The sequence below is a fragment of the Archocentrus centrarchus genome, chromosome 5 (genome assembly GCF_007364275.1).
Source record: "Archocentrus centrarchus isolate MPI-CPG fArcCen1 chromosome 5, fArcCen1, whole genome shotgun sequence".
In the NCBI taxonomy this organism is placed as follows: domain Eukaryota; kingdom Metazoa; phylum Chordata; class Actinopteri; order Cichliformes; family Cichlidae; genus Archocentrus; species Archocentrus centrarchus.
In genome coordinates, this window is record NC_044350.1 from 24,619,425 (window position 1) to 24,646,322 (window position 26,898).

General features: G+C 39.6%; 2 protein-coding genes across 4 annotated transcripts in view; one reads left to right on the forward strand and one right to left on the reverse strand.

The window, feature by feature from the left end:
• kif5ab (kinesin family member 5A, b) overlaps positions 1 to 12,856 on the reverse strand; it is an 84,182-nt gene extending 71,326 nt beyond the window's left edge. The window contains exon 1 of the mRNA XM_030729114.1: positions 12,357 to 12,856. Coding sequence (XP_030584974.1) covers positions 12,357 to 12,485 — 129 coding nt within the window. The 5' untranslated portion in view covers positions 12,486 to 12,856. The remainder of the gene's footprint in view (positions 1 to 12,356) is intronic.
• Positions 12,857 to 14,405: 1,549 nt separating this feature from the next.
• On the forward strand, positions 14,406 to 26,882 carry dctn2 (dynactin 2 (p50)). Of its 3 annotated transcripts, none has more exons than XM_030729748.1 (15): positions 14,406 to 14,690; positions 15,005 to 15,073; positions 15,879 to 15,887; positions 18,240 to 18,336; positions 19,085 to 19,146; positions 19,342 to 19,440; positions 20,608 to 20,768; positions 21,336 to 21,489; positions 21,737 to 21,802; positions 22,047 to 22,085; positions 22,283 to 22,360; positions 22,865 to 22,936; positions 23,952 to 24,054; positions 25,087 to 25,178; positions 26,078 to 26,882. In XM_030729748.1, exons 1-15 carry the CDS (start codon positions 14,655 to 14,657, stop codon positions 26,162 to 26,164), a joined length of 1,224 nt encoding a protein of 407 aa, XP_030585608.1. In that variant the 5' UTR covers positions 14,406 to 14,654; the 3' UTR covers positions 26,165 to 26,882. The 3 variants fall into 3 exon arrangements, with proteins under 3 accessions (XP_030585608.1, XP_030585609.1, XP_030585610.1); XM_030729749.1 differs by lacking the exon at positions 15,879 to 15,887 and adding an exon at positions 17,466 to 17,471 and having other exon boundaries at positions 14,407 to 14,690; XM_030729750.1 differs by lacking the exon at positions 15,879 to 15,887 and having other exon boundaries at positions 14,409 to 14,690.
• The last annotated feature ends 16 nt before the right edge of the window (positions 26,883 to 26,898 follow it).

Sequence of the window (26,898 nt, forward strand, 5' to 3'; positions counted from 1 at the left end):
CGGCACACAGCACTTCACCATGAGAAAGTAACATGCTCCATTGCATCGGGCCTACAGTACCATCCACTTCTTCCCTGAGAGGTTGTTCAGCTCTGTAATTACCCCATGCAACATCCACCTTTGCTTCTGGCAGACATGTATTACTCGCATGGTCACACAAGGTCGTTTGACAGGAAACTGTTTTGTGAAGGTCCATCACTTGACCTTCACTTTTCTGGCGAGGAGCATTTAAAAGAAACAGCAACACTTTCTGCAAGAAAAGGCTAACACTGAAAATAACAGCCTGTGCTTGTGGTGAATATTTGGCGACCTCCAAAATTTGGCATGCGGGAATAATACTTTCCAACGCAGTGTCCGTTTCCTTTCCACTAACCAGGAGAGACAGGTAAACATTTGAAAGAAAGAGCTGGAGGAGATGATAGGCGCATTATGTAATATATGTGTTCCTCTTTCTCCAAGACACTGAGCTAATTTTTTGCACCATCGTCTGGTGTGTAAGCTTGCCTGGGGGCAGAGAGGGGACAGAGCCAAAAGAAGTCCTATTTCCACTAATCAAAGTCAGAGTCTATCTTGGTCTCTGTCAGTCTTTGCATCAATCTTACCCACAAATTCATCAGTTCTCCTCTCTCTTTCTCACCTCACACACAATGAACATACAAACACAGCAAGAATGACAGGAGAGAGGAGCTCAGGCTGCCAGTGTCTGCCCCATCCTTCAGGCTAATCAGCCTTCAAGCCTCAGATAACAGCATCATTAGCGTTTTTCTCAACAACAGAAAACCCCTCACAACTGCAAAAGCTCCAGTCACACAATATTATCTATCACTTCTGTTTCCCCTAATTCACTGGGCTGACAAGTCTCAGTCGACTGGCACAGTGCCTCGAGGGCAAAGCCTCAGATGTACAGTAGCGAAGTCTGAATGCAGAGATCCAGTGGTGGTGGTTTATTTTTGTTTTATTTTTCTTGCAGCTATCTTGTACTCATCACAGCAATTTTTGTAGCAATTTTACTTAATCACTAGCTTGGGGAACTGAGGTTTACCGCCCAACATTACATTGTTAACACACTTCTAATAATTTCAGTTATTTTCCTGCATCAAGTTGGTTATGAAAGATCCACGGATAGAAGTGGAGCAATTATTCCTGAATCAAAGTGAAATACTCTGCATAATTTATCAAGATGAATGAGGGAAACGGGAGGCAGAGGAGTGGAGAAGGGAAAGAAAGATTGGGCTTTGTTTGCTGGGATTCAGACCAGAAAATATGAACAGCAGCTTCCCAATGGACAAAAAGTGGAGTTTGATAAAGAGAGATTTGGAGGGACTTCAAAATAAGGAAAGTGAGACTGAGTAATTGATTGTCATGACAGATGAACTACAATGGAAGCCAGAAAAGAAATGAACAGAAATGACAGATTGAAAAAGGCAATAAAATTGTAATAATATTTCAGCAACTATTCCATCCTGTTCTTCATATGCCAGGAAAATTTCACACTCGAAACACTCACCACAGCTGAACCTACTTCTGCCTGCTTCTTTGGTGCACATTTACTGTAACTGTATTGGTAACATACACATAACAGATGCGCATACCCTTAAAAGTGCCTCTGAAATGTCCAGCAGGAGGCAGCACCTCCAGATTTTATAAGCCTACTTCTTACTTGAGTCATAACATTGGTAAACATTTCCCAAATGAGTTTTAGGACTTATTAGGAGGAAAACAGTCTGTTTAACTTGAGGCGATGGTCACAGTGGCTATAATCATCAAAGCTGGCTGATTTAGTCTGTCATTTAAATCCAAATTTTAACAGGTGAGTGGTTCTGGAAATAGTTGCCTAAATCTCAGGAAAGGTTCTCAAGCATTTTGGGAGCAAAGACAGCTCATGGGATAGAACATTTTCCAAGGAATCCCTTGTATTCTAAATCCTGGTTTAGCTGGTTTTGGCTCCACATCACTTGATGACAGAGACAGACTCAAACATTTGTCCATGCTCTCAAGCTAGTTGGCTGTATAATAATACAAACTATGCAGCAGCAGGGCTGGTTCATTGCACCCCAATTGAACATAATGTGTCACAGCCATATTAGAGTTTCTAATGGCCCACAGATACTGTGTGAAAAAACTAGACACAATATGTTTTGTTTATTCGTGTAAATAGAATATGATTTATAGGAAATTATTTTGCAGACAATAACCATGCTTTGAAAAATACTGGTCCACACAAAACAGCTTCAAATTGTAATAAAAATAAAAAAAAATTTACATCTGCACACCTTGAGGTGATGATAAGATTCCCATAATTTCATGGCCTCCCTACTCATAAAACTTGTTATATACAACCTGTCATTTTCATAAAGTTGTTTGTAAATTGTCTCAGGTCTTCATGGCCAATGTAAGATAAAATAATATAGATTATCATAAGGACATTAGAGTGGTATTTATCTTCTCATCTCATCCTCTCCAAGAGGGCGAAGAAGCATATTTCCCCAAATATTACACTGTTACCTTAAAGTGAAAAGGCTAAATTATCATTAGCAGTTCTGCTGGTGAAGAAGAAGCAATAAGAAAACCAAAAAAAAACCCAAACTATTTTGTCAATTCAGTTTTAACTGAGTTCTTGAATCCCTTTTAGTTCATGTTTAAAAAAAATACACATGTCACAACTGATAAAAGTTAATTATGCTTTTAGGTGAAAGGGCTTTTTTTGTTGCCTTTATGATCCCAAAAATATCAAATAATTCAACCTTTACTGAGCTAAAGCACACACCAAGGAGAGCCCTCAGCATCCTGTAGTGCAAAGCACATAGAAAATCAAATTCTGTTCAAATACTGCAAACAGTGAAGAGAGACAAAAGGAGAAAGGTTTAAGAGGGAGAGGGGGTAAAGGAAAGGAAACTGAAGAAAGGAAACACTTGGCAGAGATGACAAAGATGTCTCATTGACTAAGTGACACTGACTGCTCTAGTGCTTCCCTGCAATGTCACATTGGACCCCCCCCTCCCCCCCAGCCTTCACACACTTTCTATTTATTGATGTTATAGAATTATAAAAAAAAAAAATCCTAGAAAACAGAGATGAGTCTTGAAGAAGAACTGAGTTGTCTAACATGAACTGGGATCAGCCACGTCAGCCTGGAGCAAGGATTTTGAGTCACAACCTGAGACAGTGCAAGAGCCCAGCTAATAGCTGTCCTTCCTCTCAAAGGGAATATTTGATGTCAAAAGAAATATCTCAGGTCTTCTGGCCTCACAGTTGAATGGTCTTTTCAGCCAGCAGTTTCTTGCGTTCAGTTAATGCAATCAAAATTAATTCACAGGATACAGGATTACTCGTGACAGCAGTTTTGTCTCTGTCTGCGGCACTTCAGCACACCAGGGAAAAAGCCAAACACATTTAGCATATAATGCTGAAGAAATGTGGAGTTTTTTTAGGCAGCAAGCTAACCTTAAAAAGCCCTGTGCCAAAGTGCCAGCATAACTTAAAATGTGCAAAGTAATTCAAGCAGCACCTTCTAACACCAAGGGGGCAGACAGTGCATCAGTTTATCACATATTTTTAAAAAGGAATATATGGAACTGTTTGGGTGTGTGTGTGTGTGGGGGGGGGGTATGCCATCCAAAAAGTGATTTAAAGTGTTATTCAGAAAGAAATCTTTTAACTGAGCCATTGGTCCTTCTCTAATTCAATTTGTACAGAAACCCATGAGGAAACTTTACTAGCTGATTTTAGGCAAGAAGTAATGTTTGAATGTAATGATAATGCAGCCAGCTTACAACCCTGTGCCAAATTAAAATAGAGGTTTTGTGTGGGCCAGGGCCACAGTTTAAATTAAGGTGCCGTTTACACGAAGCCGTTTTCACTGGAAACGGTGTCGTTTTGATGCGTTTCAGCCTTTCGTTTACACGATGGCGTTTCAGAAACGATCCGCGTTTACACGAGGACATGTGAAACGATGAAAACGATGTAGTTCCCATGCCAGGCCATAAGTTGGCGTTGGTTTTCTCTTTGCAGTTTGTTTACGCAAGACGCGCATGCGTGGAGTGACACAGTAGGTAGTGCGGCAAATTGTTCATTACTTACAAAACGGCCAATGTGAGAGGTTTTGTGTGGACCGATGATGAGGTTGGATCGCTGCTGCACACAACGCTGAATTACAAAACGGTAAAAACACAGGAAAAGCATAAGAAGCACTCGTGAATCCGCGAGTACTGTTTATCAGTTTGCGCGTGCGCGAAAAACTGGCCGTCGCAACCATAGTGCGCATGTGCGAGTCGAGCGTTTTCAAATCACCCCGGTTTCAAGTGTTTACACGAAAACGCAAGCCGGTGCGTTTCTGAAACGCTCCACTCTGGACCCCGTTTCTGAAACACATCGTTTTCACTCTGTTGTCGTGTAAACAGAAGGCCGAAACGCATCAAAACGACACCGTTTCAAAATGAAAACGGTCTCGTGTAAACGGCACCTGAATGTGACTCTAGAGCCTCGACACTTTGACTGATCCTCAATAGCACAAATTTCAAAGGAAGATACTCACAGTAATCCACCAACCAGCCAAAGAGCCAAATCACACCCGTTAATGTGGCCCGTTAATGTGGCCGGGAATGAATAAAAAATTAGACCATGAAAGAGTAGAATAAAAGAAGCTTCAGAAAAGTGGCACACATTTCAATCAACTTATACTATAAGTAATTAGACTGAATTAAACTACGACTGAGCAATGATTTAAATTTGCTGTAAAAAATCAACAACATGGTTATGGGGATTTTTGCTCTAATTCTGCCACAACTAATGACAGCACCATGCAGTGAGGTAATTTGGATAATAAAGGCCTCCAGGGGGGAAAAAAGGGCAACTGTATTAAGATTTTGCATAAAATTGAATTAATGAGAAACTCCAGGACACCAAAGAGGTGAGGTAAAAGAGCAAACTAAAAAAAAAAAAAAGAAAAAAGTTTGCTATGATTATCGATGTGCCTACTGGGAACCACAAAAAAACAGCATTGCGCTGCTGTAGCCTGGAGTGAAATGCTTTTTTAAAGTCTGAGCTGGGGCCAATCCTTGGCCATTCAAAGATTAAAATAAGCCTGATATTTGTGTTTGCCAAGATTTCCCAAGTCTCTTTTGTGTGATGTAGTTTAAATTAAGTACTAAAACTGGGATAAATTAGATTATCCACAGAAAAGGAAAATGTGCTTTAAAGCATGGCTCTCCTGGGAAAGAATAAAAAAAAAAACCCTGTGATCTGGAGTAGATGTCAGCAGTTTTAAGTGTCAGTTCGATTAGCTGTACTGTTTTTAACCACAGGAGCGTTGGGCATGCAGCTGGCTGGGAAATTCCTTTCCTCTCCTTGGGATTTCCTTGCTTTCCTATTCCCAAGCTAATACATCACCAAGCACCCAAGGGTCTTGGCATGTCCCAACACGTGCATGAGCATGTGCAGCTAGTTTACAATGTGCTCCTCACATACAATGAGGGTAGACACACAGACCAGGAAGCACACTGGGCAGGGCTGAGGCTAATGAGAAGAGGACGGTCCATTAACACACCCCAGAGCTAAAAGCTTGGTAGTCACAGCCCACTTGTGTCATAAAGAGAGAGAAATCATAAGGAAAGTGTTTACGAACTGGAACAGCTTATCTAACCCTGGCACGCATGCACACTGAGTAAAAATAAAGACGAGCCGAAGCAACTGGAGTTAATATCCTGTTCGGTGTGGCTGCTGACTAAATTGGTGTCAGTGTGATGTTAGTATTAAGGAAAAGATGAGAGGGCGTGCTGACAGTCTTCATTGGTATGGGGTAGATGGTTTAGGTCCTTGACATTATAAAATGGCGCAAGTTAGCTTTAATACAGTGGTGATTTGAATAATGATTTATCTATTGAGGAAAGCAAAATAGAGTTCAATGAGTCCTTTTATTATTTTCTACCTCCTCACATATCTAGGCAGGCTAAAGGGAAGTAAATTCTACCAAAGTTAACAGATCCCTTAATATTTTGGCTCCTGACTGACAGGAGCATCCCCTCTTGACGCTATTAAAACCTGCTGGAAGCCTCTGCCAAAATTAATGAGATGACAGATGAGCTGAGCTTTTTCTGTCTTCACCAAACTGCTGCTGAGTCATGAGGAAATGAGCAGCAGAATCATTACACCATGAAATCCAGGCAGACAGAGAAAAATACTGTGAAGCATTCATTGTGAAAGAGAATGACAGAAAGGACGAGAGAAGGAAGAAGAAGGCGAGGTCTGATCCCAAGAGGTAGCTGCTCTCGTGCTGGCATCCAGCATGAAGAAATGAGTCCAGATCTTGACCCTACACAGCAGTCCCATTACACTGCTAATTGGAAAGGGTGTGAGCTTGCACTGATAGAATTAGAGCACTAAACTGTGCATCCAGAGTAAGAGCACACCTTAGACCTCTATTTGTGATTCTGTTTTGTTTCCAGGCGGTTAAAGCCGATGCAAAGGCATATCCTTGAGAAGAAATGGTTCTAGTGGTGCTATAAATATCAGGTACAAGACAGGTAGATGACTTTACACAGCGCCCGACATGCACTGTCAACAGTTTGTTTCAACAGCAGCTGTTTCCCCTGCCTCTTTTCTACCTCGGTGCCTAATGAAGAAAAAGGCAGGAGGAGATGGGGAATCAGCTCACAGATGAGATTTAAAAAAAAAAAAAAGACCCACAGCCCATCAGAAATTAGAATCATAGGCATCTCAGAAACTAAGAGGCTGCTGATTATTAATCGGTTAATTTTAACCATATTACATCTGTTCTCGACAGCAGAATCCCATTTGGACTTAATTTATCATTAGTTTAAAATAAAAGCTACCTCTCTCTGGATAGAGCAAAGCCCCCATGACATCTGAGAGCTAAAGTGCAGGGTATGCGCTCACTGTGAACCCTGTAAGACCGTTATAAGTCCTTTAATCCTCTATTCTTCCTAAAAATGTAAACAAGGTGATGCTCACAGCTATGAATACAGCAACCAATGCAATTTCTATAGAAGACTTCTAAATACCTAAGGGAACAGCAGCCATGGAAAGCATCCATGGAAAGATAATCCATATAAATGATGTGCAAAAACAGAGAATCAATATTTCCTTAGTGCACACATATTACTTGGGTTTACTAACATGGGAGCAGAGACCCACATCACCGCATTTCATTTATCTGTCATGGTCAATAAAAACAGTAAAGGTCAAACTTCTCCATATAATGATAACATATAGGTCAGTGGAGAGATTAGGAACTTGATATAATGAGTGTCTGAAACTTAGTTGCTCCGCATACACACACACACACACACACACACACACACACACTCACAGACTGGGCAACCAAACATGGAGAGAAACTTTTCTTGTTATTTACTGTACCTTAGTCCAATCAAAATCAGTGTGGACTTGCACTCTGGGGCTTGCTCATTAAAATATAACTGCCATAATGAAAGACACCCACAGGTATGGAAAGACTATGACCTCTAGTTTACGAGGCACTGCAGGGTAAATCCACTGTGAAGGTTTTCTCTCTTGCTTGGTTGGAATACTTAAAAATGGGAAAGGATCTAATAATCTTTGTTGATAAGTTCTATCATCCTCTCTTAGCCCCTTAAGTTAAACTCAGTGTGCGGCTAAAAATAATCACAAAGCAACCAAATGAAATGGAAAATATATCTGTTTTGGACAGAGGGAATAAAAATGATGGCGTTTATCCCACAGACTATATAAAAGATTAACATAGTCACTGGGTATAAAAAAGTGAACCCAAAGCAGAAGGTCCTTAAGATCCAGTACAACTGAGTATCACTAGGTGTCCTAAAGAGAGGTATATTTCTCCAGTCAGGTTTCAAGAGCCACCTACCAGCTCCACCCTCTCCAAATATAGTTACTTCTGGATCCAAAAAAAACATGATAGTGATGGCCAAAATGCTAAACTTTATGATTTAAACCAGTAGTCCACTAACCAGTATGTGAAGTTATGGTAACTATGTCCATTTTTATAATCTATAGTTTTTCTTGTGGACACCAGTGAAGCTCTTAAAGCTATAATAATTTTTAAAAATGGTATGCATAGCATAGGTCTCAAATTATATTTTTTTATAAACATCTTAATTCAGAACTTACTATCATGTACACTGCTAAAAAAAAAATTTTAAGGAACACTTTTTAATCAGAGTATAGCATCAAGTCAATTGAACTTCTGGGATGTTGATCTGGTCAGTTAGGTCGCAGAGGGGGTTGTTAATCAGTTTCAGGTGCTTTGGTGATAACGAAATTAACAACAGGTGCACTAGAGGGGCAACAATGAGACAACCCTCATCCTCATCTTTTCTGTTTTTTAACTAATTTTGCATTTGGCTAGGGTCAGCATCACTACTGATTACGGCATTTGCCATATTATACCAGCTTTGGCAGCTCCACCACTGGCTCCCTGTGCTTTTTACAGATGACAGCAGGTTCACCTGGGTCTGGAGAAACTGTGGTGACCGTTATGCGGCCTGAAACATTGTTCAGCACGACCGGTTTGCTGGTGGGTCAGTGATGGTCTGGGGAGGTGTAACCTTGGTGGGACACATAGACCTCTACAGGATAGGCAACTGCACCCTGACAACCATTATCTATTGTGATGAAATCCTTGGACCCATTGTCAGACCCTATGCTGGTGTAGTGGATCCTGGTTTCCTCCTTGTGCACGACAATGCCTGGCCTCATATGGTGAGAGTATGCAGACACTTCCTGAAGGATGAAAGAACTGATACCACTGACTGGTCCCCATGCTTGCCTAAATCCAAGAGAATAGCTTTTGGGACCTGGTAGAACCTCGGACTGTCCAGGAGTTCAGTGATGCCCAGGTCCAGATCTGGGATGAGATCCCCCAGGAACCGTCATCTCATTAGGAGTATGCCTCAGCATTATAAGGCATGCATACAAGTATGTGGGAGCCATTCAAACTACTGAATACCATTTTGAATTGCTGCAATGAAATTTCACTAAAACGGACTAGCTTTTTTTTCCCACTGAGATCTGATGTGTTTTCAAAGTGTTCCTTTAATTTTTTTGGGCAGTGTATATGCATCTTGCTTTGGTGCATATATGAATACAGTACACTTTTAATAAGCCTATCCTGTGGACAGTTCATGCAGAGCTAGCATGTGATATCTATATGTTACTGCTGGAGAACAAGAAAGAAAAAAAATTCCATATCTTTCTGCCTCTGAGACTGCCACTATAATTTATTTATTCATAGACCCAAAAGCACGATTCACCATCACAGTTTTTTGACTGCCAGAAGATTAGGAGGGACAATCTGGCCTTTGTGATGCTGCATTATTGCAGACAGTGAAATACTCTAGACAGCTGTGTCACTCCACTGTGGAGCAAACACAAAGGCCATTGCTTGGGGCAGTACAGCCTGAGTGATTATTAGTGTCACCCAGCCACAGAGCGCTGCATAGCTCCACAGGTGGCTGCGAATCTGATGGTGAAAAAAAAAGATATTCATAAAAGACTATGAATAATAAACACATTCATTTTGGGATCGTGCAGGGTAGATAATGTGCCATACTGCTGTTGTTATCAAAATTAGTCTCACAATGATAAAATCTGAAAGTGCTTAGAGGAACTGATAAGAAGGCTGACTGCAGTTATAATGGATGATCCATAATACATGACATGTTCTTCGGATAGTTTTAGGTTTTATTTAGGAACTTTGCTCTGTACTCTTTCAGCTTTTAAACCCAATCAAAGAAACACACTGCACTACTGTTGTGCTGCTTCACTACACTTCAGATAAATTACACTGATTCCTCACTTCTAATGTCAAACGGATGGGGCCTATCTTCCCTAACAGCGGGAAGGTCATCAAACACAAGGTTCAATTAAAGCACCACGGTCTCAAGGTGAAAAGCACCTTGCCCAGCAGCAAACAGCATACAGACACAATTAGCATAGAACAATTATTACCGTCAGGCAGCCAGTGGTTTCCACAACTTTCACAGAAGAAGCCAAACATCTTTTAAGCAAGATAAGGTGATGTTTGATGGGGGGGGGGGGGGGGGGGGGGGGGGGTTGCACATGCAGTCTGACTACACCACCTCAAAATATTTTTTTTAAAGTGCCAAAGATGTTCCTTTCTTTATCAATTCAGAATGCACCGACAGGCCATCTCCTGCAATTTTTAATCTCTCCGGGACTCCCCCTGCCTGTCACCCAGGTGCAGTCAAACCATCACTCAACAACTTAAACCATTGCCTCTGTCAGTTAACAAGTTGTGGGAAGAAGCCTTCCTCATACAGACAAACACAGGGCCATCAGTACTGCCCAGATGCGAATTGTTTTTATCAGCTGACAAAATGCGGGTGCTTAGCTGTTGCTTGCAGCAGGTCTGCTTTCCTGTCATCTTGATATTTTAAATCCTGATGCAATCTGATGGCTGCTACATTTCAACTCACAGGAAACATTTTTTTTTTTTTTTTTTTTACAGCTTCCTCTGAGAGTATTCTAGACACACTAGAGAAATACTTTAGATGGACAATGCATGCATTGGATACATTTATGCACCTAAAAACCATTTGCATTCATGCATTACATTCACAAAGATAAAAACTGCACACAATGATTGAGATTGAGGGGTGGTTAGTATATGAGTGAAAATATAAGCAGAAAACTGCATTGTTCTGCAACAAATTCTGGAACAACAGCAGGTTTTCACCATAGTGACAGAGTACAGTTCCCTTAAGTGGGTAATACGATTCTACTTCATTTTCCCAAAACATTTTTTTCAACCATTGTCATCTTTATGCTAATAAGAAATGTGCATTTCTTCTATTTGATATTAAATAGCCAAAATGGAACTAAAGTACTGGCATTTAATTTAAAAATTATAAAGTACTTCAACATGTTTTATGAATTTTAAAACTTAAACACTGCATTTCAAATAACATCATCATCTGAATGAAGATTTGAATTATGTGTTTATTCATCTGCTGCCTTCCAGCCCAACCAAAACACAATTAAATACAGTTGTCATGACTGACATGTCAATTATATGATTTCAAGCTGCTGTAATGGCAACCTACCATCCTCAAAAAGCATCAAAATGTGATAATAAGCATTCTTCAGTCTTTTGGAGACATCCTGCTGCTACAACACAGAAAGAAAGACAGACATGCAGTCATGTCATGCAGGGGTGTCTGCCCTAATAAAGCTGTCTTGCATTTCAATATGTGTGTGTATCAGCACTTGAAGTCAACCGTCAGGCCAAATGGGTGTGGATTTCACTCTCTCGCTCTCTGTTTCTCTGTTCATGTGTGCATAGTGGTGGAGAGTGCTCCCCACCAGAATGCGGTTGTTAGGACTGTAAAATGAATGCCTGTGTCCATATTTAATTATAGGCATGCATATCCATTTCCATATAATGCATTTATGCATCTATGTGTATATGAGCTTGTGTGGGTGCATGTGCATGATAGCCTTGGCCCAGATGTGCTGTACATCTACACAAAAAGACCAGTCACATTTAGAAGATGCTTTTCTTCCTGCATGCCTGCAATTGTGCAAAGCTGTCAGTGGTGGAGGGATCCCAGTCACAATTGTAATCCCAGCCTTAGGTTCAAATCCATGAGTCTAATAAATATTTTATACATTGGTTCACTATGTTACTACTCAAAAGCCATGACACTAATAATCAGCTTCTATGAAGTTTGTCTTGAGACAAAATCCATTTACTGAACAGAATCAACCCGCAGAATCAACCCGCAGATCATAATAGGACTCATTAGGTTTCCACCACCTGATCATTCAACACTGCTCTAACAGCTGACAACAAGATGCATAAACAAGGAGATCAATCAGTACTGCATAATTTTCTGAGAGGAGAAATACACCAAATCCCAGCAGATCAATACAAAACAAGAAGCGAATAATGAACTTGTGTTGGATCACAAAGGTGGGGTCAGGATTTAGATGCATTTATGAAAATCATTTTAATCACAAGGCTTGCAAAGCTTTCTGGCTTGTGAAATTTAGTCATCTTGAAGAAAGAGGTGATGCTGGGGAATGGCTCTTCATCATTTTGATCTGTGGTTTAGTGAAATGACAGATTTTGGAAAGCCTCGTTTCCCACAAACACCAGCATTACACACTTGGATAATACTGCAGGCTAATCGTAATATCGATAGTATTGACTGTGGCTATACTTAGTTTGATCCCTGTCAGAAGCCTTTAAGCTTCCCGTCTTCAGTCTGGCCACTTGCCTATCAGATGTGTGTGTAAGTGTAACCCCTAGCGTTCATCAAGTGCATGGAAATGTGGCAGAAAAGAAGGGGTCGTTAGAAGAAAAAAAAAAAAAAACTTACCCCGAGGATGACAGTATCTTCTCCTTGAAATATTGGGACGAACTTATCTCCGCGGATAATTTCGGACTGATTCAGTGGACGAAATCGACACAACACCTTGATATTGCATTCAGCGTTCACATCAGACATCGTGGAAATAAAATTTGTGGATGAGCTTCCAAAAGCTAAAGAGGAGTTTGTTTGTTTTTTTTTTAAAATAACAATAGTAGCCTGATAATAATAATAAGAATAAAAGCCCCTCTGCAACCTTTTCTTCTAAAGCACCTGGACGCAAATTGGAACCACCGGATACAGCCACATGCAAAGCGAGACTGGCAGGCGAAGCATTTGGGAGAACAGACAACTACGAGTTTGGGGATGCAAAATATTAAAATAAACGTAAAATAAAACCAAAACAGAAGCAGCTTGAGGGTGTTTCTTTCTTAAATTCCCCTCAAATCAAACTCAGCTGCATCTTAGCGGTGAAGAACATATGGAGAGTTGTAAATGGGGAGTATAGTCCAAACTGGTCCGGTCGGTCTGGATAGGCTGCAGGCTTCTCAGAGGCATGTCTTGCATCACTGTCATCCCTGCTCTCTCACTGTGGGCGGGGCGTGGTAGCGACTCACATTCTCCCTCATCAGCACCATGGGCAGAGGGACCGAGGAGCAGGGAGCGCCCCAACTCTGTAATATACACATGTGTTAGCCTCGATCGAAACTTCTTCAATGTTTTAGATGCAGCAGCTGTTGCAAAAGCATAAAGTATTTCTAGGATTTTATAGTTTGTTTGTTTTTTTTTAAACAGTCGTTTTACAGGAGCTCCTCTTAGTCTGCACCAGTCTGGTCGTCATGGCAATGCTGCTTTGCATGAGAGGGCAGTCATGTGGGAACTAAAAGCTTCATAATTTTCCCCAGAGGCTTCCCAGTGATGAAGCAGTGCACTATGAAGTTAATAAGAAACCTTTAACACGAAACAAAACGGATGTTAAGATTCACATATACCATCGAACGGGTCAGACTTCAGTTTTTCGGAAGTTCCCGCAATGCATATGTTTATTATGAGACCCAGACTGGTAAATACACGTCCTTCAAACCCCATGGCCAAAGGTTTACAACACATACTTCTTGGATATGCTTTTTAAGAATCAGGAAAATTAAAACAACACCAACATCATTATCAGAGGTTATTTTTTAGACTTATATAATATATTCCGGAGCCAAAGGGGAAGTTATAGAGCTGTCTTTGCAGACTAATTATCCCTCATGATGAGTGAGCATATCCTACTGTGTTCATTCATTTCTTAACGACTGCTATTCTGCACTTGTAAAAGAGCTTCCACTGCATATATTATGTTAAATATATGATATACAATTAAAAAAAAAAAAAACTGCAAACATTTCAGGCACTGAAAGCAAAGTGATTCTTTACAAAATAATAGGCTGCCACGAACAGGCCTGTCTCTTCATGTAATCACATGCTGACTCCACGATGCTAAGATACAGGCTCTGTTCCATGACTCCTTGAGCTTGTTGTTGCTGAAGTTAGCGTATACGCACACACATAATATTGCACGTTAGGACTAAACACGAGCTTTTTGCAGGCTATATATATACTGTACGTATATATGTATATATCTTAGGGTTGTAAATATGTGGAACTGAACAGTAGAATAATGCACTTTACATGAGTTATTTACAGACTTTGAAATGTACATAAGTATCTGATATAAAGGATGGAAAGAAGCTAGTGCATCATCTTATTAATCGAGGATCTTTGACCCCATTGATTGAGTTTGTTTTGTTTTTTTAAGTTGTATATTTGGCGCCATCGTGTGGCAGCATTATGCTAAACCACAATTACACATTTTAAAATGACTAAACATCAGTGTTATTGGTTGTGCAAGTTAGGAATTGAAGATAATATACGTGCGACGGCTAATACCGTGTTAATGGTAAAATAAAACAAAATGACCGAAGCGAATCGTGAAGTCCTATTGGATAAAAGGAGCGCATGCGTGAAAGCGGTGCCCCTTTTCGGGTATGATTGTTTTGTTGCCTTTCGTAGGCCGGCAAACTTTTTGCTTTGACGCAGCAATCGCAAGACAGTTGCTCTGCCGGTGCCTGTAAACAAATCGAGGGTACAGGCTGTCAGCTCAAGCTAGTGACCACATCAGCTTGGAAAGCTCCACCGGCTGGGAGACTGCTGGCTCATCCACCGTTAGCTTTTGTCAAAACCCAATTCGGTCCAGCGATTATTTCCGCGTTTTATTATATTCTGTCGTAATTCGTTGGTCTCATTTTTTCCTTTCCGCTGACCATGGCTGATCCCAAATACGCAAATTTGCCAGGAATTGTAAGTGGCTAACGCTAGAAGGCAAATTGCTAGACTGCTAATTGACAATGCTATCTCCAGGCTCTGACAGCTAAGTTAGCTAACATCACTGCGGTTAACTTGGTTGTCTGCTTTTTGTTTGCAGTCGCTGTACAGCTAGCATTAACAAGTAGTTGTTTTCTTTATCAGCTAATGCTCCGTCTTTTGGTTCAATCCACCAGACAGCAATGGTTAGCAGATTGGTGTTGTTGAATGGGCCGGGGCGTTGGCCAGGCGAACTGTCATGAACATGATATCTAACCGTGCCTGTCTTGTTTAACTAATTGTTTCTATAGGCGTTTAACGAGCCGGACGTGTATGAAACCGGTGACCTTCCTGAAGATGACCAGGCTCAGTTTGAGTCGGTAAGTGGGCGGTTTTGATTCCCTATTTACTGTTTGCAAATTCCCTGCGATGTTCGCTAACCAGCTAACAAGTATTTACACATACATTTATGCGTCAGAGCACTGTATAACAACTACTTACTTTCACTACATAAATTACTTAGCAAAAGGCGGATTTGCTAGCGGTATTATATATATATATATATATATATATATATATATATATATATATATATATATATATATATATATATATATACATAGCAATGCATGTAAACCATCTACTGATGTGTCTTTGCATTTGTCTTGTCCTGAAAAGTGAAACACTAGTTGCAAGATGACGTGCAAATAACCCTCTGTTTAGCTTTTGAAATTTTTTATGGGGTTAAAGGCGTTAACTCTTCATTTTTCATACATCACCTGACTTCCACGTATTGTGTCTGTTATGCACGTTCTTCTTTTTTAAAAAAAATATTTTAATATGGCGACAAAATAAGGCACAAGTACATAATGAAAATCCCACTAGAAACAGTTTTAAAATTTAATTCGGACACTCTTACGTATCACCAAGAAAATTTTCAATTATGGTCTTTGAGTTTTAGAAACCCCTGTCTCTGTGATCAGTTGTTAGTGATTGACTTCATGATTGCAAGAGTTCAGCCTTTTTCACGGTGAGCTGGTCTGACTTTGGTTTTAACCATGTCTGGGCTATTTTTGACCAACCAAGAGAATCCTAAATAGCATTTTTCCTTCCATGTTTTCATGTTTACTCTTCCTATTCCCTTGCCCTTGTTTTGACTCTTCCCCAACCCTCCTGGGACCCTAGTTTGTACAAGTAAGAATGGCTCAATTTTTCTCTTAGAGCTTCATGCCTTTTTATGCATGTTTTTCTTTATTCTCATATCCACTGTTTCTGCCTCTGATTGGAATGAAATGAGAAATGGATAAGGGGCCTTCTTTGTGCTGTGTAATTCAAGCCTTTTTGATTGTTGTGAAGTGGAAGGAATTGATCATTTTCCTCCTATTCTTGCTGCTCATTTAAAAAGGGATAATGGTGTTGGTGGATATTCAGCAGAACTGATTTACTCTTTCATGCTTTGACAAAGCAGTGAAGGTTCAAGTGTGTGTCTGTGCGAGTGTGGAGCTTTTGACCGAAGAAAGAAATGTTTATTTGTCTCAAGGATTTCCCTTTTTAACCTGCTGTCATATTCTAATAATTGCTTCTTGGCTAACTACACTGTTCTGACTAACTGGACATTTTAAATGCCTCTTTACAATGTGTGATAACTTCTTAGAAGCTTACTATGCAAAATAGATATAATAAAATGTCAGTCACAGTCTGCAGTGTACCTTAAAGTATCAATAATGACACTCATGAATATAGATTGTTTTGTTCTTGATAAGGTAAACAGAAATATGTCAAGTGTGCATTCCACCTACGTTGTTCTCATATTTTAGAAATGTAGCCAGACAAAAATTAAGCTTTGGATATGGCTCTAGCACTTGTATGTGTCACGAGTGGTATCTCTGCCATAGATCCTAAAGCTTATTTTTGTTCTGTCACCATCTTTTTTTTTTTTTTGGTTATCTTAGGGAAAAAAACAATGATCTTGTGTTGGCCACTGGTTTCTACATCATTTCATGTAGGGATGCAGCAAATTAGCATCTGAACTAATACTGACTTATGGAATGGATGAGGTATGTAACTAATCGGCATTGATGTGATTGCTTCTTTGTTGCTGTCATAAAATTCTCCACAAATGGCAAACTACAGTCTAATTGTGTAGTGCCATAGCCAACCTCAAAGAAAAATATGAATTAGTTTATCTTCAATTGTATGTCATATTCTGATGGATTGATTTGCAGACTTTAGTTGGAGTAGAAGATTAAAAATCACGCAGTGTACTGGGGCTCTAACTAGCAGATTCATTTAAGATAAACTGCATGTTACTAAATAAGAACTTACTCCAACTGAATGAGTTGACGAATGATGCATTTTGGGGTTTGCAGGCCCTTTATTTCCGGACTTCTTTTAGATATTCTCACCTTTGATTCTAAATCGTAATTAATGTTTGAAACACCAGGTTCTTCATTATAATGTACTAAAAGGTCTCACAAGAGAGAAACTTGGTGGCGTTAATGGACCATATTACCACCGGGGAAGACAGAAAGAACTTGGAGACATCATAAACTGTCTGAGCAAAGTGTCTCCAGGGTGTTTAGCAGCTACTCTCAGAACACTGCTTTCTTTCTTATCTTTCCCCGACCTTGGCCAACTGTTCCTGTTGTGTGCATGGCATGTGATAACCACATTAATCTGTGTTGTCTCTCTCTCTCTCTCTCTCTCCCCCCTACTTTTTTTTTCTCTCCCTCTGCTCTTCCGTTATTTTCTCTAACTCTTTGGAAACCCAAGGAGCTGGTAAGAGCCTGACTAACTCCCCCCTTCCTCCTCCTCCTCCTCCTCCTCCATGTCATATGTGTAACTTGTCTTGTGTTTTGTGACTTTTTTTTTTTAATATATATCCTGATGTGTGTGAGCTCACTGATAGCACCTTTGTGTATGTGTCAGCAGTCTTTTAATTTGTCCCATTGCATGTAGTTCATTGTAATTGATCACTAAAAAGTTTTGATCAAATGATCCATGTTATTTCTAATCACTAATCAAAAACTGTCGTTTAGAAATGAAAGTGTTAGTTACTTCCAGCTGTGGTTCTGTCTTTTCCATTCACTCAACATTGTTTTATCATAGTAAACCTGTAGCACATGGATGACATATTTGTTTTTAATGTAAAGGTTACAGGTTTTTAAAGCTGATCAGATGCTACAATCAATCCTCAGTAAAACTGAATTATGTTGAAATAATCTGGTTGTCCCAAAGACAGCCCAAATAATAGATGTGAACCTCTTACAGATTCTGATGATTCATGGGTAAAATGGGTTTTAATTTCTATGGGTATCTGGCCATGGTAGGTAATAAAACACTTAATTCATTATCATAATCATATTCTGGGGCAGAGATCAGACCAATGTTTCCTGTCAGATGTTACCAACCTGTATTTTAAGCGTACCTGGGGCTTTCAGACTTTTGGCTCATTGAGTCATTAAGGCTGATTTAAGTGTTCGCTGTTTCTAAAGTCTTCAGGAGTTTATGTTCATCTGACTTTATTTCCTGGTCTTTCAATGACAGGAGGAGCTTTGCAGTGACAGCGTGGAGAGGATTGTGGTCAACCCCAATGCCGCCTATGACAAGTTCAAAGACAAGCATGTCAACACCAAGGGACTCGGTCAGTTTCTAGTGGATGATGAACCACTTTTAACTTATTTAATAACAACTCATTAACTTAATGACACATTTGGTGGCAAAGCATGTCATTGCACTGGGTGACATGTTTCTTTATTACATTATACATGCACTGTGTCTGTCAAATGCACTATTTTACTCCTGAGTAGAGTTAACTCAAATTGCAACATCCATCTGTTTTAATAAAGTATTTATCCTTTAGTAAAAATAAAATATATATTTGTGGCTGCTATTAAAAATGTACAGACTTGAAGTAGAAATGAGTGAACTGGCTTGGATCTGGTTCTTTGTGAGATTTGTAGAAAGAAAATTTGCTGTAGTGTACTGCACACATATCTGTCTTGTTAGGGTTCAGAATGCAGAAGAGTAGCTTCAGCTTCAGTATAGTTAGGGCTCAACAACCAGTTCATCAAAATAATGACTATACATTTAAATTATTATTACTTAAACTGGCAAAAGTGATCAAAATAAATAACATCTCACACTGATTTTGTTTTGTGATTTATTCACAATGCAGATTTGGCTGCCTTATCATTGTCAGGCTTCTCGGTTGCTTGGTTTATTAAATAGTTTTATAAGATCATTTTCTTCATTAGTTTAAGAAAAAAATCTGTTCCTTAATTTATTGCTATAACAAATAGATTTGCATTCTTAGAAACACCAGTCAGCTTTTATCGTCTGTTTCTCACTTTCTCTTTTGACTCATTTGTTTTTTTGTTTTTTCTCCACAGACTTTTCAGACAGAATCAGTAAAAGCAGAAGAGTTGGCTATGAGTCAGGAGAATTTGAAATTGTGAGTACATTCTTTGTACTCTTAAAACGACAATAACCATTATTATTTTTATAATTTTTTTTCATAGTGCCTGGGTTTTCTGATAGTCAGAGCGTGTGGCGTTAGTTGTGTGTGATCATTTGTCTCTGTTCCTATCTATTTTGAGTAATATTCATACCTATAATATTCTTTCCGTTTGTTTGCTCTCTGGCTTAGCTTGGAGAGGGCTGTGGAGTGAAGGAGACGCCCCAGCAGAAGTATCAGCGCCTAGTGAACGAGATCCAGGAACTCACACAGGAGGTGGACGCCATCCAGGTAACCTGCAAGCAATACGCACACAGACTTGCCCAGAACAGCTTGCACTATCCACTCTGTGTCTTAATGTCAGTAGCTTTCACTTTGGAACCTTCCTCCACTTCACCCATAGACCACGTAGTATTGCTTTTATTAAAAGGAAGAGCAACCATTGGGTTGGAACACTTTCAACGAATCCAATCCAAAGCCTAGTCTGGTGCATGCACTAAAGTTATAGGTTCACACTGAAAATGTACTGTGATTAAAACTAATACTGTTGTTTAGCAAAGATCCCTCAGTGATGACACTAATTAAACGTTGTTACTTCGCTTGGCATTAAGTTGGCTGCACACACAGCAGGGCCTGCTGCTCTTTGTATTCAACGCCAAATTCTAATTTAAGCTGTAACCTGGCAGTCTCTGTGATCTGCACTGCTGCACATCTGTGAATTTAAAGTTATAAGGTCCTTAAAGTAATGTACATTCTTCAAGTAATATCCAGTCATACGTTAGGGTTAAATGGAGTGAAACTGTGAAATTTAGCATGCTTATATGAGAACATGCATTTAGTATGGGATCAGATTATTGAAGAAATAATGTGTGTGTGTTTATATGGTACTAAAATAACAGTATTTCATGCTGGATTTTCAAAATTCAATACAGCAACTTTTGCTGTAGTAAATCCATTCATTCAATCATCTATCCATCTTGATGGCTTATCTAGTTCAGGGTCATGCAGGTGCTCGAGCATGACACAGCTGTCATTGGACAAGAGGCGGTGTGCACACTGGACAGGTCGCCAGTGTATCAGAAGGCAACACAGTGACCGACAACCATTCATGCTTGCTATAGTAAATGTTTTTGGACATTTTTGGTATTGTTCAGTTTAGATTTTTAGGATAATTCTGGATATTTGGACTACAGATTGTGTTTTTTTTTAGCCTGCAAGATGGCCAAGAAGTAGATCCATATTCAATTTTTTTTTTTATCTAAATTGCAGTCAAACATTAAATGCATATTTTTAATACAGCAGTACACATACAGTGTGTTACCTGGCATCATATATACACACACTGTGATCAATGCATTTTGTTGTCCCAGGTAGACTTCTAATCCTCAGTTCTGTTAGCCTTTGTTGCTGTGTAGACCTCAGTTACTCAGAGGTGTGTATGTGTTTCTCTGCGTCCAGGCTGCCACAAAGGAAAGTAATGCAGAGGAGCGTCTCACTCCAGTGGTGCTGGCCCAGCAAGCAGCCCAGCTCAAACAGCAGCTGGTTTCCGCCCATCTCGACTCACTGCTTGGACCACAGGCACACATCAACCTGGCTGACCCAGATGGTGCACTGGCCAGGTGAGTTAGCAGGGGTTCACAAGACAGTGAAGCACAAATGAGAGCGAGTATCTGGAATCTGAAACTTTACACCGCATTCTGTTAGATCCTGTCAGCACAGTGGTCTAGTAATTGGTGAAATGAATGGATAGAGGATATTCTGGAGAAACAGAGTAAATCAGAGTGAAGAATAGGGGTATTTCATTTTGCAAGCTTTATAGTATAACCAGATATGAGCTGCAGTAGTAAATAAGGGAATAAGATTAATTGCACACAAATTTTGCTGATCTCAAAGGGCACCGCTACCAGAGTGCAGCATGAATAAGGGACAGATGATTGAAGGAAGGGAAATAAAAATTAGAGTTGCTGAGACATGAACTAAAAGAACACAGAAAGCTTGAAAAATGTCAGAGCCCAACTGAACATTAATAAGTGAGGTAATTAAAATCTTACCTTGACTCGCAGTTAACAAAAGTGCCTGAAAAGATTGAGAGCAAGAAAGAGTGAGGACCACAGTCATGGCAGCACATGGGGTTGGTAACAATAGTGAACACATTATCCCTTTGTGTCTTTCTTTTCTTCTCGCAGGCGTCTGCTCACCCAGCTGGAAGCCGCCAAGGGCAGCCGTGGCAGCGCTGCAGGAGACAGCAAGCAGACAGCATCAACTAAGGGCCCAGATGGAGTGGTACTCTATGAGCTGCACAGCAGACCAGAGCAGGAGAAATTCAATGAGTCTGCCAAGGTAAAGAGGAAAGAGAGGTGGAGGCAGTAGAGTCCAGTGTCTATAATGAATCCACACAAAAAATTAGCAAATGGTTTGGCTGTATGGTCTCCTTAACATGCCTTGTTTCTGTTCTGAGGAATGTCAGAGTATTTGATAATAATAAGCAGGACAAAAGGAGGAAAGTATACATGTGGGTGTTTGTGTGTCTCTTGTGGGATGCTTGTTGTTACTGCCAGCCATGTGTTGTCTTGTTCCGTCCCTGTAGATGGCAGAATTGGAGAAGCGTCTAGCTGAGCTGGAGATAGCTGTTGGCTCAGGATCAGACAAGCAGGTACACACACAGTCCCGCTGTCTCTCTTACACACACACACACGCGCGCGCGCACCTTTTTGCTCTCATTCTCACTAATTTTTTTGTCTGTCTCTCTGTCACACTCACCAGCAGAATTTTCATGCTTCTTTTTTCAACAGAGTGAAATAAAAATAAAATATTCCACTTGATTTATACAAATTATAGCGGTGGCTTCATTGTTTCTTGTTAAAATGCATTTTTCCTTCTTTGCATTTACTTTGTAGGGACCTCTGAGTGCTGGCGTACAAGGAGCCAGTTTGATGGTAAGAACACACTGTGTGGAGTTTGTCTCGCTATTCAAAACTCTGGGTATCTGATGTGCAGCCAGAGAACTGGGTCATACTTCAAAGGTGACATCAGTTCCTTCAAGTTTGTTTATTGCTGCTGTGCCAGTAGAAGGAACAAAAACTGAAAGTTTTGTGTTTGAGCTTATATATAAACTTGTTCTCCTTTGTATCAGGACACCATAGAGCTCCTGCAGGCAAGGGTCAGTGCTCTGGATTCTGCTACTCTGGATCAAGTGGAGGCAAGACTGCAGGTGATTACTCCCTGTACAGCATTAGAGCACAATGTTAGGAGGAGGGTGCCTTTTCATATGAAGTGACAAGTCAGTTGCATTTTGATTACATTCTGACTCGTACGGAAGGATTTTCCTAGATACCTTTTTGTAGTGATTTTGTTTTTATTTTATTTTTTTGTAAGCTATATATTTGCTGCCTTATGGAGAGTCCAAAGAGAAGCTCTACATTTCATCCTTTTGAATTTAGTTCAGAGGTAGGTCCAGATGTGCCAGCTGGAGGGGCATCTGGACTGCTGGGAGTCAGACTGTAGACATTCTGGTTTTGTAGTATGTGCCTTAATGTTAGGCTACTTTGTCTCTAGGCAGATAAATTTCTTTAGTTTTAAAATATGCCAAACTGACTTGAAATTGGGTTACTTGTGATGTAGCCTACAGTGAAACACCAGCTGCCCCTAAGTGGACCCTCTTGCATAAATAGAATACATAACAGTATACATGTACCTTGTTTTCTCTCCCCTCCAGAGTGTCCTTGGGAAGATGAATGAGATTGCTAAACACAAGGCAGCAATTGAAGATGCTGAGACACAAAACAAGGTTAGAATCCCTGTCCAAACCAACCCATATATTTTTACAACTTCCAGGTTCAAACTGACCCCATGGGATACACCTATTTTAAAGCAATTTCAGTAAAAGTCTCTCTTCCTGGCAGACATTTGAAATTGTTAGAGCTGACATGTTTTGGTCTGAAATTAAATGGCATCTGTGACTCTTCTAGCCTTACAGAAATTAATCTTGCTAGTTAATTCCTATTGGCAAGGTGTTCATTTGAATAACCTTCACTGTATATTGACATAAGTAAATCTGGTAGCCAGTAGAAAGAAGCATTGCACTGTATGTACAATTACAATTTAGTGCTTATTTTGCAAATTGCCAATGCTCATAATCTCTGAGAGCCAAACCAAAGGCAGTTTTCTAAAATTAGGTTGTTCTTTTTTTGAGTAAGCAATGAATCAAATATAGTTCAGGTTTCACGTGAGTGTTGGCTGTTCATGTGTTGTGTATGTAATTGGCCACTAGAGGGTGGGCCATGCTAATTATATCTTTTCTGTGAATAACAAAGTAAATCAATGTGGTTTGTTTTGTTTATATTGCTATTTTAGAAAGAGAAATGCTGTCTTTGATTACCCGAATAGTGTTTAAGACATTAGAAAAAAGTAGAAAAGGCATCTTTAATTTTAAATCTTTAATTTGAGGTTGTATAAAATCAAATTGAGTCCAGTATAACTGTGTCCATGCTTTTACACATAAAATAACAACTGAACTGGATTTAAAGGCTTTTTGAAGTGTTGGTACTCTCGAGTCGATCAGTGTGTAAACTGAGCCAAAGAAATAAAATTCAAATCTTAAGCATTTGAGCAGCACTTCTAGTTCTGATATCAAAATAATGTGAAGGAAATTTTAAAATATAGGCAGCAGTTTCAGCAGGGTTGATAAAATGTCTACAATGTCACCTGAGGCTTAAATGTGTGTATATATAGAAAAATTTCTGTTAGCTGACAGCTTCTCTTATAAAAATTTTTAAATGTGCCCATGTTTGTTTACCTGCTAGGTGTCAAAGTTGTATGATGTGGTGCAGAAGTGGGATGCCATGTCCACTTCCGTACCTCAGGTGGTGCAGAGGCTCGTTGCTGTCAAGGAGCTGCATGAGCAAGGTAACACACAGGAACAGAAACCGCTCTGTCCATTCACACTAAACACAAAACCATGAAATGCCAAAGTTGCTGAGGTGTTTTGGGGTGTAGGTGCTTATTAAACCCCTAACATTAAATTAATGTACTTGATTTGTGTGTGTGAGTGATTGGCAAATATTGTAACGATGTTGCACTGGGGGAGATTTCACCACAGTAAAGATGGCAATGGAAACATGGATAATTTATGTGCTATTCTTTTATGTGAAGGGAGAAGAACCTTGAAATGACACCCATGAGAGTTCAAGGAGAGAATGTATGTAGGTTAGTGGGGATGGGATGTGGCGTTAAAGATTCAAAATATGTTGCCACAGAACATAACAGGGTGTGAATCCATATCACGTTTCAGGCAGCATCTGTGTTGGGAAGTAAAATTAGCATCTGCAATAAAAACGTCTGAGCGTTAGACAAAAGATAAAACTAAAGGAAAATGGGATTCAAACAGATAATAGAATTAGCCTAAACCGTGCCGTTCTATTATAACAAAGGGCAAAAAAAAAAAAAAAATCACAGAGAGGGAGACTCAAAACGGTAACAGAATTAAACTAAATTTTTCAATACTGCTAAACACCCCCTTGGGGTAAAAAAGATGCATGATATTATATATCACATTATCATCTTTTTATTATTTAGCACATGAAAGCGGAACCTTGGCATTAATAGATAATATTGATAATTCACTTCTGAGAGCTGAAAGAGGTCATTTATCATCCAGCCTCTCTCTGCACCAATCTGTCACACATTGCAGCTTAAGTATTCTTTGCTCACTAGAGCTTGGCTGCACCATTTTTTTTCTCCTGATCTTTCTTTACCAATGAAAGAAAACTTGAAAAAGAAAATACTTAGTTTAATCTTTCAAGCTGACATTCATCACTGTTAGATTAGATTTGCATCAATTCCTTTGTCCTTTCCCTTTAGTTGACAATAGACAACAGTCCAGAATTTGAGGACTACTCCCTTATTTCCTCTCTAATACTTCAACCTTCTATCTCACAGCCATGCAGTTTGGCCAGCTGCTGACCCACCTGGATACCACTCAGCAGATGATCAACAACTCCCTGAAAGACAACAACACCTTGCTAACACAGGTGAGAAGTTCAGTCCTGTTGAACAATTGTGGCGACATGAATAATTTCTAAGCATTGCTGGGAGAGTAGAACTCAACAGTTTTAACCGCTGAAATGGTCAACTCAAATAAGCTACTACAACCACAGTAAACTTGGCACTGGCCAGCAGAAATGGCTCAACGGTCGATATAAAAAGATGCCAATAACTACCCAGTTGCTGTCGTTTTATAGAAATGAATGGTTCTGTAGTACTTGGTAGAAACTTTAACCAGTTTTTCACAATAGAAGATGAAAATGTTAGATTTGCTGTGGAAAAAAAAATCGACATGCTCAAACACTTGGCAGCAACCTCTTTGTGTGTGTAGTGAGTGAGTGTAAAAAAACCGTGTCCTAATACACTTCCGAGTGCACAGCAAAGCCAGCTTTTCATGGCTGGAAGTAACAATCTAACAAAGTACAGCTTCCCATTATGAGGACAGAGGCTCTCTAAAGCCTCTTCTGAGCTCAGTCAATAATCAGTCTGTGCTTTTACAGTTCAAGGCTTCTGGCTAGATGGACAAACCTTTTTTTGACAATGTTTTGCTGTCGCAGAGGCTTTCGAAAACTGACATTTCAGTACTTGTCAACATTTTCTTTTCTAGCAGTAATTATGTAGCCTTCTGAAAGGACATTGTCTGATAATGACAGACATCAGTAGCATTTTCCTGCAAAATATACCCTGCGTGATTGATTTATATAGATATTTAGTATCCATATAAATCAGATTAGTATTTTGTTTGAACATTTAGTCTCTAATGTTTGATTTCTATTGTCTCTTACTGCCTATTTAGCATTTTTCCCACATCTTTGCTAAATCTCTCATACACTTATGCAGTTAATGCTCCCTTTACCTACTTCCATTTCTTTCCACTTTTCACCAGGTCCAGCAAACAATGAAGGAAAATCTAGTGGCTATAGAGGAGAACTTTGCTGCACTAGATCAGAGGATGAAGAAGCTTTCGAAATAAACAGCAGCAGAGTTTGGATTGGTCCAGAAGAAGTGTAGAACATGGACAATTTGGAGTTGGCTAGAGAGCACAGATAAGGGGGATTGGGGTTTAACGCTGTCCTTTCTGGCCACCTTTTTCTTGCTCTCTACTCCCGCCTCTGCCTTTTTTCACTAAATGGAATGTTAGAAAGTTGGAAAAGATGGAATAACAAAAAAGAAAGGCGACCAAATGTTCTTGTCCAACCTCCTTTCCTTTCTCTTGCATCAAACGGATATCTGAAAACACATTTGTCCACACTATTCATGCAGCTGATTGCAGTCCCCAGTTAAGCTTATTGAGTTTTAGACTGGATTGTTTTTATAATTATTACAATAGAAAATTTTGTCATTCCTTTGGACCTTCACGTGACGACTGGATTTGTACTGTAAATTTTGGTAAAATAAAATGGGTGACACGTGAAAGATGGTGTCAGCAGTGTAAAAATAAAGATCTATTGTCCTAAGTTGTTGTAGCAGAAGCACGTTTGTGCAAGCATCAGGGCCATGTCACCGAAGGAAAGCTTGTAAATATGCCTGTGAACCTTATTGTTTCTTCACACAGTCACTTGTAACTATATTATTATGACTGAGACAGCAGACACCACAGACAAACTTTTAATCTGCTTTGTCATTGCCTACAAGTTAACTGTATTGTTCATCTGTGGTCATGAAAACTGATCAATAAAACAGTGCTATAAGCCCTGCCTCTTTTCA